General features: G+C 46.1%; 1 protein-coding gene and 1 long non-coding RNA gene across 2 annotated transcripts; both read right to left on the bottom strand.

Annotated features, from left to right (window-relative positions):
- Positions 1-3438: 3438 nt before the first annotated feature.
- Positions 3439-5197, bottom strand: LOC111522190. The gene is made up of 2 exons (XR_002725187.2): positions 5124-5197; positions 3439-4987 (listed from the first exon to the last, which is right to left on the bottom strand). It is a non-coding gene; the product is annotated as an uncharacterized LOC111522190 (long non-coding RNA).
- A 145-nt stretch (positions 5198-5342) lies between these two features.
- LOC111522177 lies at positions 5343-7924 on the bottom strand. Its single transcript, XM_023186007.2, has 3 exons — positions 7698-7924; positions 6533-6834; positions 5343-5503 (listed from the first exon to the last, which is right to left on the bottom strand). The coding sequence occupies exons 1-3, from the start codon at positions 7922-7924 to the stop codon at positions 5343-5345; spliced, it is 690 nt and encodes a 229-aa protein (XP_023041775.1).
- Between the last annotated feature and the right edge of the window lie 6249 nt (positions 7925-14173).

Here is a 14173-nt window from a genome sequence, read left to right as displayed (position 1 = left end):
CATACAACACGCTGCACGAAGCCGCTTATTTTCACATTGTAACAACTTTGGAAACAGAGACCGGCGCGAGCGGCGTCCGCCCCCACCTCCACCTCCGCTGAAGCTGCAGCTTGCTCGGCTGTTTGTTTAACCCGGTGAAGATTTGCATGTCGCGTTTCATCCTGGAGTGGAATTTTCTTGTCCCAGCTCCAGCCCACTCCCACTCCAGACTACCAAGGCCTAGAGTCTCGTCTGTAAGGCAAGTGCGCCGTGTTAAGAGGTGGGGTCCACCTTAGTGCCCTGCTTTCAAGGACGTGCCCGAGAAATCTCTCCAGGATTTTACCCGGGAAGGCTGAGGACCAGGCCACACGTGGGCGCCCCCACATTTTGCAGGCTGGAAGCATCCTGAAGTCCTCCCTGGACCTTGTCAATGTGAAAAGAGGTGTCCTCAAACAGACCAAGGTGCGTCTTCGAGTACCCCAGCAACCGCTGAACTGCTTGTTTTTCTCTTTCTGGGCCCCGCTTTCTCTTTCTTCTCCAGGGTAACCAGAAGCTGTTTCTGAACCAGAAATACCAGCGCCCTCGGGCAGACTTGGGAGCTGGTTTTAACATAGCACACTCCCCACCAAACCCACACCCTGCTTCTTAGGAAAAAAAAAAAATTAAACTACCAACTCCAAACCCTCGAGTGCAAAGGATGAGTTGTCGCGGAGCGGGTGCAAATGACAAGGATGTGGAACTGTGTCACCCGTGTTTTCTCTTCTCTTTTGCAAGATCTCTTGACCTAAAAGTATGACCAGAGTGGCACTGCTCTCGGCCCTGTGATGGAGCCTGGGTGCGTCTTGGCGCACTCCGTGGGTGGGGAGGGCTATGAGGGTCGCTTTCTTGGATTCCTGTTAAAATACTTTGGCTCAGAATGTTTTCTTTTTTCTTCTTCTTCTTTTATTTTTTTCTCTTTTTTGTTTAAGGTGGCGAAAGCACCAAGGAAATTATGACAGAGAGAGAAGGGACAGAGGAGAAGAGAACGAGAAGGCTCGTGTGGCTGTCAATGAAGTGCTGTGTCCTGGGAGACTGTAGTGGAAATGGGGGTGGGGAGGTGTGAAAAGTCCCTGGGGGACGCGGGGTGGAGGGCTGAGGAGAAATCAGACCGCCTAGACGAGCCGGAAAGCCCAGCAGGGGGACCCGGGGGCCGTTCCCAACAGGTGACTTCTGCCCTGGAAGAAGACAGTGGTTCTCGGCTTCCCATAGAGTCTCCGCGTGGATTTACTAATAGAGGGATTGTTAAGTGGCAGCCAGGCGTTTCCGACTCACCCTGTGCAGCCCGGGGAGGAGAAACGCCGAGGTTTCCCCCGTCCACCTCCTTCCCCACCCCCAACACACCCTCTCCTTAAGGAAACCTGACAAAGTAATAAATAAGACAATCCGAAAAGCCACTTAGCACTAGTGACATTTTCAAGCCAACCATTTAAAACAGTTCTCGCAGACACCTCGGGCTCCGGCGCCCTGCTCGCCTTCCTCTTCTCCTCCTCCCCTCGGGTCCCCTCCCCTCCCCCTCCCGCCGTTTTCCCGTAGTTCCAGCTGTCAGACTCTAGACATGGGCACTCGCATATTCCTTTAGATACACGCGTCTGCATCACAATAAAAGTTAGGGAAATCTTCCAAACGAACGCAGGCAAACACCCGGGCCACTTCAACTCTAAGGTGGGGCCCCAAGGAAATCTTTCGGAGGAAGTCCAGATTTTTTTCGTCTGACAGATTTTTTTCATCCTCTAAAAAAATCTAGTTTTTAAACAAAGATCAATGTGTTATGCTAAAGTGTTGAGCTGACTGTTAAAACATTTGGGGAAATAATGACAATGTAACAAAGGCCTGGTTTGGAGTGAATCATCACCCTTTTAAAAGTTAAAGCAATTTTCAGGAGAATAGCTTTCAGCAAACGCTTTACATTATTCAAAACGGCCAAATAATGCTCTATTATAGCGCCTGAATGCTGCCAGTCAGCCCCTAAGTGCAATTTGTGCAAAGGCCCCGGTGCCTTATCTCCACTTCTTTATAAAGAGGTGAATATAAAACAATTTCTTCCAAACCCAGACAGAGAGCACGAAAATTGCTTCCCTTTCTGCAATCAGGGCAATTTAACTGGAGTGCAATTAGCACTATTAAATGTCGATTCTGCATAAACAAATCTGACTGAGCAGCGAAAGTGGGGTGAGAACCTCATATACACTGAAACTGATTTTTTAAAATTATGTATCCGGGTCCTTTACAATTGATCCGTGACGTTTTCATCTTGGAATATATTTACATCATAAATACACTATGGTTAAATCAACATAATTTTTTTGCAAAAAAAATTCAATACGAATCCTAATAAAGAAGAATAGGGTAATTAAAGGGAAGAGTTCACTTCCTTTGAACAAATATTGTTTCTCCCATCTAGCCTCTCCCGGGAGCTTTGATCTGAGCAACTGCTCAAGTTGCTGTGTTTAGAAGGCAAAGCCAGGGAAACAATTCGGTCATTAGCGCTGATAGGAAGGATTGGACCTCCTAAGCCACAGATAAAATGCTTCTCCCTGATGCGCAGAAAACATAGTGGCGACTGGGAGGACCAGTTATTTTCTGAATAACTAGATATAGTAGTTGGTTAAATATTAAGTGACTGCCCAGTCTCCCCGGAGCTTTGACCTAGCACAGACTTTAGCAGCGGATATACACCACTGGGGTGGGGTGAGGTTGGGGTGGGTTGAGGTGGAGTTGGGGGGAAGTCCGGAATATGGTTGAAGGGGAGGCACTGGGGGAGGAGGAACGGAAGGTGCTCGCCTTGGCCAGGCTGGCTGCAGTCAAAGTCTGGACCACCGGGACTAGGAGGAGGGGTTGGGGGTGAAGGGAGCCCAGCCTATAAAAAGCATTTATCTGACCTGTCCTCCCTACTGCCTTTATTTATTTGCTAAGCCACAGTGCTCCTTTTTAAATGATTTGTGCAATTAATTATGCTTTTCATTTGCATGATCTTCACTAGAGCAGTGATTATCAGGTCAGCACGGTGTGGGAGTTGCAGAGATACATTAATAACTTGAGTTAAAAAAAGAAAAAGCTGCCCTTGTGTACCAATGTTGCCTGCCATGAGCAAGGGAGAAGGAAGCCCAGGAAGGTCCATAGTGCCTGTTGAGTCGGGTGAATCCTTTCCACAGTTGAAGTCTTGTCAGCGGTGGGTGAAAATGAAATACAGCCTTTGATTAGCAGGGAATCTTTTATAGTTAACACATATTTATATTTTTTAAAGGACCAGTTGTTGAGATCAAATGGATGGAGAAAATTAATTAAGAATTGAGGAACTCTCCCTCAGTTTCTGTTGAGCTTTCCTTTAATATTTGTTCTGTAATGTCCTAATTCCAGCCCAACCCTTGCAAATGAAAGAGCAAGGAAGATTCAATAGGCCAATGGGACTTTCATCTTTTCTTTTTTTTGTATCTCAGAGGCGTCACTGCTATTTAGCAGTGGTAGAAGATGCAAATCTGTCTTGCCTCTGTAGGGTCTGCTGAAGAAATTGAAAACCCCTAGTCTATTAAGTATAGTCCAAACATTTGTTACACAACTAATTTTCTGCTGTTAGATGTATCTGGGCCATATATTTTAAGCTTGCCTTGATCTGTTTATCTGAGCCCAAAATGCATTAACAATTAAGGGAAAGACTGGTGTGTCAAAGGAAGGAAGGTGACTGTAGACTGTGTGATGATTTTAATGGCTGCAATTATTGGAAGATTATTCCACAAGCATCATAGATTTGTTTACTGCATCACTCGGAAACTATGGGGGGCCTATTCAGCTTGGGGTTTTACTTTCCTCCCTCCCTCAGCAACTACCAAAGAAGGGTCTTAGACCTAAGCAAATGTGGCATTCTGTAGCGACTTTCTTCTTTTTAAGAGCATCTCTTCCAAAATGATGCACACGTATTGTCTCAGCCAACTCTAATGGAACCACCTTTGGAGACATTAAAGCAATCTTTTCACATAGACCTGAACTAATATCAAGAAAAGCCAGAGGCCAGGATTCTGATCATTACTGAGTTTCTCCTAGCCAGAGTACCAGTTTCCTCAGTTTTACCCTTTCATAGGCAGATTTGAGGAGGCTTCCAACTCTTTCCTCCTCCATCCAGGGCTTGGAGAAGGCACTACAACCGCAAGATTTTAAACAGGAGTGTAGGCATACCTCCAGGACACTCTGGGATAAAGATTGGCTTTTCCTTCCTTCCCTTTAACACACCCTCCCCCATGTTATTTCCTATCACAACTCCTGATGTTGCTTTATTAAAAATAAGTAAGTAAAAAGAAAAGGTATGGCTAAATGCATATCTGTTTGTGACTAAGGAAGTTTTTACTGTAAATACAGACAAAAGGATGCAAGTAAGGAAAGTTTCTTGTCTAATATCAACAAAATGATCCTCAGTCCACAATAACCTATAAATTGTGGCATGGGCTTTGCTCATTAATCGTGACAGATTTGGAAGAGAGATTGGGGGAAAAATGAACAGCAAATATGCCCACTAACACCCCCTTTCTTCCCTCCCCTGTAGAACTGAAACCGGAGTCGCCGTGCCATCTAGACTTTCTTCCTGGGTTCTGTAATCGCCCAAACTCAAGCTTCAGGTGGACTTGCCTGGAACCTTCCCTGTTCTAATGTGAGCCTACAGGATTCTGCAAGTGGCAATTAGGAGCCTATTACAAGCCATTAGATTGATCAATGTACCTTAAACAATGCGAATGAATTATATGACTGATTTATATGGGGAAGAAAAAGAAAGCAATGGGGGAGGACGATTTCATCTCCTTTACATCCACACGCTGTTCTGGAGAAGAACCGGGCCCAGCCTCTGGTTCATCATAGCTTAGAACCACCCGAGCGATTTATCTAGAAAACTTTTCAAGCAAAGACAAGGTCCTCTCAGCTTGTCCGGTGGGTGGCGAGGTGCACGTTCTCTGCCTCTCTCTCTCCGCTTCCAAAGGAAGAACTTAGAAAGACCAAGGCCCCGAGGGGCGGCGGAAGGTCACAGCGACGCCACTCCGCTAGCCAAGGACACCACCCGGAGCGGGCCCAGCTGCCTCCTTCCCTAGAGTCTGTCCCCAGAGAGAGGGAGGACGACTTACATATTTGTTTAACGGAGTGTTGGGGAGCTGCGTGGCCTCCTAATTACGTCAGGAACACAGAACCATCAGCCCTTGAAGTTTCCAGCGAGACTTCGGAAGGAGCGGCGACCCGGCTCCAGGCGCGAGATGACGCGGGGGGTGGGGAGGGAGGGTACTCCGTGGAACGGAACTCCAAGCTAAGGCTGGCGGTTCCAGCTAATCTATCTGGCGAAGACAAAATTACAACAGAGCTGGAGCGATCAAAGCTGGCCCCCGCCCCCACCCCCACCCCCGCCCGCCCGCCTTCCCTGCCCAAAGTCTGTTTGTAGTTGTCTCCTCGACTGCAGACACACTCGTCCATCTTCTCACGACAAGGAAATTCCTGCCAGTTTTTCCAGAGCCTGCAAGGAGAGGACAAACGCACTTCACCCGTCCCAGAGGAGGAGGATTCCCTTTGTTTAACCTCCTCCTCCCACAGTCGGCCTTCAGCTCTGAAATGGGGGAGGGGAACAGGGGATGGAAAGACCGTGGGCGGGGAAGGGCGGTAATAACAGAACCCCAGGTCCCACTCTGCCCTGCTGGTCCCTCCTCTTCCTCCTCCCTCTTCTCTTTCCAAGCTTCTCCCCCGCTCTCTCTCCCTCCTTCCGATCTTCTAGAGCCTCTTCCCACCCAAGTCCTCTCTCGGGCTCGCGCGCCCAGAGCCTGGGCAGGCTGTTTATTTCCAGGCCTTCGTGGTTTGGCGGGAAAGGGCTTCGTCCTGGCTTGTTCTTGAGTGTCTGGGACAAATCCTTTTGTTTGTGTCTAAATGTGGAATGAGAAGCCTTCCAGGTTGATAATGGGGCTCAGAGAGAAGAGGGAAATATCAGAGAAGCAACATGCGTGTGTCTTTTGCAGGCAGTATGCGATGGCAGTCCAGGGTTTGGAACCCCTTCCAGGTGGATCATGATTTCGCACACACACCCGACTGTGCTCATCTGTCTTTTATTACTCCATGTTCCACTCTCCTGGGTTCTTTTCTAAGTTAGTTCCTTTCAGCCCTCTCCTTCCTAGAACCTCTTCTCAGAACCCTACAGTTCAGTGAGAGGGTGAGAAAAAAAGATCGTAATACTCCCCTCGAGGACCGAAGCACCCCCGTGACATGTCCGGAAACAGGCCAGCCCTGGGCCGACACGTCCATGCTTTCTTGATTTCGGCCACTGTAGAGCCCAACCCTGACAGGCTGGACTTTCCCGTCACACCCACCGATGTCAAACCCACGCCCTTCCAGATCCAGAAGGATACCCTCCGCCCTGACCCGCTTCTTGGAACATTGACTGAAGGGTATATACATAGGGACAGAGGAAGGCTCCGTGCACTTTAGACACGTGCTCCTCTCCCTCGCCCCGCTGCCACATGCAGAATGTACACTGATGACAAACAGACACACTTACCAGGGCACATGCCAGCGGCATCCATCCTCCTTCCCAGCCAGGCATCAGCAAGCGAGACCGCCTTGAGGCAGGTGCCATCGCCGCAGGGAGGGTGGCTCCGAGCTCCAGATGTCTCCCTGGGAGTTGGGGCATTCAGGTACCCCAAAGCCAGTTTCGAGTCTCCCGGGCGGGGTGGCTGAAGACCTTGACGAGGATGGGCGTCCCCCTCCGCCTCCCGCTGTGCTTCCGCGCCGCTTCCTGCTCTGCACCACCTCCGCCGCCGCAACTGCCCGAGCGTCCCTCTCCGAGAAGCCCTCTGCCCGCTGCACGCAGCCCATAGGCTCCGCTACATCTGGGATGCATTGTCCCTTAATTGTCAATCCCATTATTGTGATCAAGTGAACGTTGCTAATCTCTACATTTATTGTTTAGGTAAATAGAGGCTGCATTTAATCAATATGCAGGGCCCCAGTCCTCGCAGCGCCAAGTAACTTAAGTCAACGGTGAAGATTTCAGCGTGTGCGTAATTACAGAGCTCGCGGAATCATCGCTGCAGCTCAATTTCTCGTCTCTTCGCTGACCCGGGGGAGGGGTAGGAGGGAATGGGAGGAATGTCCACCCTCCAGGGGGTCGAGGGCCGGCTCTTTAAGGGCAAGTAAAAGACTTCGTGGCGGTGACACCTCGCGCCTGGCCTGCGCCCTCGGCGGAGCGCACTGTGAGCACCGGGGCCTCAGGCGGGACTGGGGACTGCCCCCGACTTCTGAGCGGCAGAATCTGGCGCTTGGCGCCCCGGCTCTACCGCTTCTGGACCCCTCCCCTTCCAAATTTGCCTCAGGGAGGTGGGTGGTTCCCCATTCGGCTGGTCCCCGGCAGGCGGGAAAGCGGGGGCGGGGCCCTGGAGGTGGGTTGCCCCAAGTTCGCGACGCCCCTGCCCCAGCACGCAGGCTCCCTTTTCTCTTCCGCAGCTGCCGGGAGCAGCAGAGTTCCTTGCCCGCGGGGAACTCCCAAGAATGCCACGATTGGGCGCGCAGAGCGCGGGTTATTTGCCCTTCTTCCTAAATAGCTATTGTTTCCTAATTTAAGAGGATCTTCGCCGGGCTAGAACGTCAGGGATGCGCAGCAGGGGGTGGGCGGGTCTGGGGAGATGGGCGGTTCGCGCCGGCGAGGGGTGGTATCAGCTCCTTACAGTAGCTTGGCTCCCGGAGTGGTGTCAGAGCGAGGGCCTCTGGGTCTCGGCGGAGAAAGGGTTAGCTGAGAATCTTCCCGGGGGCGGCGGAAAGAACCCGACCGCCGCGACACCTTGGAGTGGGGCCCAAGAAGCTGATCCTCAAGTCTGAGGCGCCAACACTTCTCTTTCGGCAACTCTGTTGTCGCGAGTTTCTCTTTCTTCTGGTTCCTCTTTCTCTGCTCCATTCCCGGACAAGTCGGACACAAACAACCAATAACTTCAGTTGTAACCAGATACCCGCCTTGCATGGAATTGTCCGGCTTTATGTAAGCAGGATTCTGGGGTCAACTCATCATTTGACAGTTTAGGGTGCCATTGCAACCTCCCAACTAAATTACGGCTGAAGTTTGAATATAAGGGCCCATGGTATTTGATGGCAGCTGGCTGTTTTTAATTTTTGGAATGGAACAGTTTTCGTATAAGGTATCCCTCCCTGCTTTCTTCTTCCCTTAAGTTGAATAGCTTTTGGAACAAGAGGGAAATGAAACACAAATGTCAGTGCAATCCCGAAAACTTTTTTCTTTCTATTTCTACATTCAGAGCCTCCCCTCTGACCGGCCTAAGCCGTTCCTAAGCCTGTAACTCTCCCCATCAGTTGGTCAGACCTCTTACCACTGGGCTGCAAACCAGTGCTGCCTCTGCCTCTACAGTACAGATAAACATGATGTCAGACTCTCTCTTTTTTCTTTTTTTTTTTTTTTTGAGACAGACTCTCACCCCCTCGCCCAGGCTGGAGTGCAGCCGCGCGATCTCGGCCGACTGCAACTTCCGCCTTCCGGGTTCAAGTGATTCTCCTGCCTCAGCCTCCCGAGAAGCTGGGGTTACAGGCGCCCGCCACCACGGCTAGCTAATTTTTTGTATTTTTAGTTGAGTCGGGGTTTCACCATCTTGGCCAGGCTGGTCTCGAACTCCTGACCTCGTGATCCACCCACCTCAGCCTCCCAAAGTGCTGGGATTATAGGTGTGAGCCACTGCGCCTGGTCCAGACTCTTTTGATTAGGAATGTCAACTTAACCTTTTCTGGATGGCAGTTGTTTTTAAGCTAGGATAAGGAAGAGAAAGGCAAGAGAGCTGATAGCCAGGGCTCCTGGGTAAGCACAAGCCCTTTGGAGGTCTCAGGAGCTGGGTGTGAATTAAGGCCCACCACTTTAAGGCCCTGTGACCTTGGGCAGGCCTTGAAACTTGTCTTTCCTCCTCTCTAAAATGAAGCTAATAATTTCGACTTTGAAGGATTGTTATGAAGGTTAAATAAAACTATATAGGAAAATTCCTAACAATGTGCTCAATACTTATTAATAGTTGAGCTAAAAAAGTTCTTGCCTTCCATTTTCCACTGAAATAGCATTCCCAGCTAAAACTTACAGTGAAACTAAAGGCAAAGCCAACAGCCGCTATAAAACAGAATTTTAGTGTGTGTGTGGGAAGCACAGGGAGTAGTACAGAAGCAAGGTTGGATGAGGATGAATGCAATGACAGCCTGCAGCTGCCTGATTTGGAAGGAGTAAGGTTAGCTGCTCCAGTCAGCCACAGATTTTATGGTCTGGCTTTCATAGTTCTGCAGGAGGGGAAGAGGAGGCCTTGTCTCTAAAAATAATAGTTAATATTTATTGAGCAATTATTATATACCAGGCATTCTGCCAAGTGCTTTACACACAGCATCTCATTTAATCCCCACAGTAACCTTACCAGGTGAGTCTTACTGATATCTTTTTAAAAATTTTTATTGTAGAAAATACCTGCTGGGCACAGTGGCTCAAGCCTATAATCCCAGCACTTTGGGAGGCCAAGGCAGGGCAGATCCCTTGAGCCCAGGAGTTTGAGACCAGCCTAGGCAACATGGTAAAACCCTGTCTCTATAAGAAATACAAAAATTAGCTGAGCATGGTTGTGTGTGCCTGTGGTCCCAGCTACTGGGGAGGCTGACATGGGAGGATAGATTGAGCCTGGGAGGTCGAAGCTGAAGTGAGCCATGATTGCACTCCAGACTGGGTGACAGAGCAAGATCCTGTCTGAAAATTGAAAAAAAAAAATCAAATACTTATTTAGAAATAGAATATTTTAATGAGCCCTTCTATCTCCATCACCCAGTATCAACAGTTGTCAGCTCATGGCCTAACTTGTTTCATCTCTATCCTATCCATTTCCCTTTTCCTTATTTTGAGGCAAATTTCAGATATTATATTATTTTATTTGTAAATACTACGGTATGCATCCAAATGTCAAAGAAAAAACACCAAAAATCCTCCAATACCATGTTATCCTATAATTATATCTAAACACATTTAAAATGATTCCTTAATATTATTAGATATCTAATCAATGTTCAAGTCTCCCCAGTTGTGTCATAAATGATTTTTTTAGTTGTTACTTTTTTCAAATCAGATCTAAACATGCACACATTGCATTTAGTTAATATACCTCCCAAGTGTCTTTCAATCTATATGTTATTCTCTCTCTTTTCCTTTCCTTGCAATTTATTTGTTCTGATATCATCCTCCCCCCACCCCCACCCTGTTTTTTTAAGAGACAGGGTCCCACTGCGTTTTCCAGGCCAGACTCCAGTTGCTTTTCACAGGTGGGATCATAATGCACTACAGGCTCAAACTCCTGGTCCCAAGGGATCCTCCTACCTCAGCCTCCCCAGTAGCTGGAACTACAGATGCACACCACAGCCCTCAGCTGATATTCTTTTATATGTACAGGTTTAATTAATTAATTAATTAATTAAGAGACAAAGTCTCACTCTGTGGCCCAGGCTGGAGAACAGTGGTGCAATCACAGCTCACTGCACCCTTGACCTTCCGGGCTCAATGGATCCTCCCATCTCAGCCTCCCAGGTGGCTGGTACTACAGGAACATGCCACCTTGCCCAGCAATGTATTTATTTGTTTACTTTTAGTAGAGACAGGGTTTCACTATGTTGCTCAGGCAGGTCTCAAACTCCTGGGCTCAAGCGATCCACCCGCCTCAGCCTCCCAAAATGTTGAGTGTAAGCCACTTTGCCTGGCCTTATTCTTTTTACAAATGAAGAAACTCAGATAGGTTGAAGGAATTTAGTAAGGGATAGAAAAGGAATTTAGTCCAAGATATGACCAATTCCAGAATCCAAGCACTTAATGGCTTTATTATATTCACTTTAAATCAAGTGATGAAAAGCAAGACACAGAAAAAACATAATCACTCATAAAAGATTTCAGAACATGCACGACTCCCCTAAGTAACCAGTTCCTTTACCAAGTACCCATGGAAAACTGTTCACTTAAAACCCAGGCAAGGCTTGAAATGCGGGAAGAGAAATTGAAAACAGAATAACCCAGTATCCTCCTTATGTTTTGAATCTGACTAAATAAATCCTTCATGCAAATGTATCCATAACGTAAAATAATTTTTACTTCCAACAAATATTTAGCAAGGCAAAAACATTTCTTAAACAAATCTATCAGTTTTTTTCTCCCTTTTTCTTCTTTTTTTCCTGATCTCCCTTTCCCTCTGTTCTCTATAGCTAAGGAGAAAACATCTCTTTCAAGCAATTATTTTAAAATACCAGTCAAATTAACAATTTCGTAGTTTGATATGTGATATCTGGCTTTTGTTATGGTAGTTTTGAAACCACAGTTACCCTAGCAACTGAATACATTTTTTCTTTAAAAAAATTTTAGCTGTCTGAAGGAGAAAAAAAAAAAAAAGAAAAAGAAAACTTCGTGCCAGAATTTTCCCATAATAGCTTCCATTAACTGCAGTGACTTCTATTGGAGAGGCCAGCACTGCTGTCTCCTGCTGTCACCAGTCATTCACTGATCTAGCAGATGTTTTGTTTGATAAGGCCAATTTGAGCTTTATAAAACATTTATTTTTTTCACCTCCAAGGAGCAAATACCAGTAAGGATGGATTCAACGTCTATCACTGGATACCATACAAGGGCCTCAACCTGCCAGTGGAACTTGTAGGTGAGAAGAAAAACTAAAACAAATCTAAAGGCTTCATTTATTAAAAAAAAAAAAAAAAAAAAAAAGAGGGGGAGAAAAAAAGATTATTAAAGGGTATTAGAACAGTCCCTAAAAACTTAGCAAGAGGCCAGGCGCAGTGGCTCACGCCTATAATCTGAGCACTTTGGGAGGCCAAGGTTGGCGGATCACCTGAGGTCAGGAGTTAAAGACCAACCTGGCCAACATGGTGAAACCCCATCTCTACTAAAAATACAGAAATTAGCCAGGCATGGTGGGGCATGCCTGTAATTCCAGCTACTCGGGAGGCTGAGGTGGGAGAATTGCTTGAACCTGAGAGACGGAGGCTGCAGTGAGCTGAGATCATGCCACTGCACTCCAGCCTGGGCAACAGAGTGAGACTCCATCTCAAAAAAAAAAAAAAAAAAAAAAAACTTAGCAAGAGGAAAAAGGGAGCAGAAGAGTCAACAGTCTATAATAGAATCTTTCTGGCAATACCTGCTAACTGTGCAGTTGCCAAAGAAGGCAATGATGCTAGTTAATGAGAAAAAGGAAGAAGAAAGGGAGTGATGCACATTGCATTCAGTTTTGTAGATTTGATAAACCATGGGTTGGCTTTTTTTTTTTTTTTTTTTTTTTGAGACGAAGTCTTCCTCTGTCGCCCAGATTGGAGCACTGGAGTGCAGTGGTGCGACCTTGGCTCATTGGCTCATTGCAACCTCTGCCTCCTGGGTTCAAGCGATTCTCCTGCCTCAGCCTCCTGAGTACTGGGATTACAGGCACGTGCCACCACACCCAGCTAACTTTTGTATTTTTAGTAGAGATGGAGTTTCACCGTGTTGGTAAGGCTGATCTCGAACTTCTGACATCGTGATCTGCCCGCCTTGGCCTCCCAAAGTGCTGGGATTACAGGCATGAGCCAACGCACCCAGCCCATGGGTTGGCATTTTAAGGAGGTGAAGTAGATAAGATTCAGCAAGGCAAAAAAGATATACATTAGGACTTCTTGGAGCAACTAGACTCTGAATGTTGCCGAAAATATTCACTTCCTCTGAACAAAATCCCTTTCACAGTCATGCTTGTAATGCAGACAGTTCTAGGTTTCTTTTCTTAAAACACACACACAAACTGATTTTATAAAAATATCCATATCCTTTCTCTTGAATAGAAGGTTTTAAGACCTGGAGCTATAGTGTGGGTAAATCAATAAATGGCAAAAGAAGTACGGGGTGGTTCTGCCCCTGTTAGTAACATACCGCCTTTCATGGGCCTCCTGGGGCTCATTTATGTAGTCATTCTGCAGGGGACCAAAATAAGCCAAAATCCAAAACAGGAGGTTATCCTTTGCAATATAACAGTTCAACAAAGTTTGAAAGAATGAAGGTTCTCATCCTTGGGATTTTATTTTAGATTGCCCTACCTACCTAAGTATAATATTTTGACTTGAGGAATTATATATTGAGCCAAGGTGAGAACTAAGAAAACAGAAAGAGAATCAACTCTTTTTGCAGAAAATGTAATTTTTCTATAGTAAACTCACCCTGCACTCTCTCCCTCTCCCTGTCTCTCTCTGTGAGTGTACACACACACATATATACAGTCCTAATAAGCACATTTTTTTAAAAGCAAAATGTAAAAGACAGCAAAACCAGCAAGATCAGTTAGGATTTTTTCTTAACTACTTAAACTTTGTTAAAGGAACTTGCTGCTTCTTTGTTGACCATCTGCAAGATGCTATACCTGGGTTACATTTTCATTCTTGAATCCCACCCTGACGTAAGATCTAAAACTGGAGAAGAATGGCTGTCCAAAGGAAAATCTTGACACTTTTAGCATAAGAAGGGGTACTGGATATTGGGAAGAGAGAAATAGAAATATTAACTACAGATAGCAAAAAAGAAAGACAAATTAATATTGACTAATAAGAAGAGCTGAGGAAATCTGGAATGAAGGATTACTCTGAAGTATTTAAGCACCAGTAACAACAGACATTGCTACCAGAATTAGAGAACTGTGTAGTAAATTCAGTTCTTGTTTCCAGTCCTTATCCCTTTTCTTTTCTATTTTAACATGCTCCTTATTTTGAAATATCATTAGAAGCTTACAGAAAAGTTGCTAGAATCTTACAAAGAAACATTCCTGTTTATCTTTTAACAGATTCGCCAGGTTTTAACATTTTGCATCATTTGCTTTGTTACTCTCTCAGAAGATTCAGATTTTCTTTTTTTTTAAGTTAAAAATTTATTGACATTCTGAAAATATAAGGATTGTGAAAAACTATTTAATATTGCTTTTAATTTATCATAGGAGTTACTTCCCAAAAATGTTAATCACAGCTGGATTGAAAGAGCCTTTGGGAAATGTGGCAATGTTGTTTATATAAGTATACCACATTATAAGTCTACTGGAAATCCAAAGGGATTTGCGTTTGTGGAATTTGAAACAAAAGAACAAGCAGCAAAGGCAATTGAGGTAGGTCCAGGTCCTGA

Source organism: Piliocolobus tephrosceles, chromosome 11 (genome assembly GCF_002776525.5).
Source record: "Piliocolobus tephrosceles isolate RC106 chromosome 11, ASM277652v3, whole genome shotgun sequence".
Taxonomy (NCBI): Eukaryota; Metazoa; Chordata; class Mammalia; order Primates; family Cercopithecidae; genus Piliocolobus; species Piliocolobus tephrosceles.
This window is presented reverse-complemented; position numbering and strand designations above follow the sequence as displayed.

Coding starts and splice junctions, on each gene's coding strand:
- LOC111522177 (XM_023186007.2), bottom strand. CDS start 7,924: ATGGAGCAGAGAAAGAGGAACCAGAAGAAAGAGAAACTCGCGACAACA. Junction 6,835..7,697: donor ACTCCGGGAGCCAAGCTACT/GTAAGGAGCTGA, acceptor GGCTGCGTGCAG/CGGGCAGAGGGCTTCTCGGA. Junction 5,504..6,532: donor TGCCGCTGGCATGTGCCCTG/GTAAGTGTGTCT, acceptor CTCTCCTTGCAG/GCTCTGGAAAAACTGGCAGG.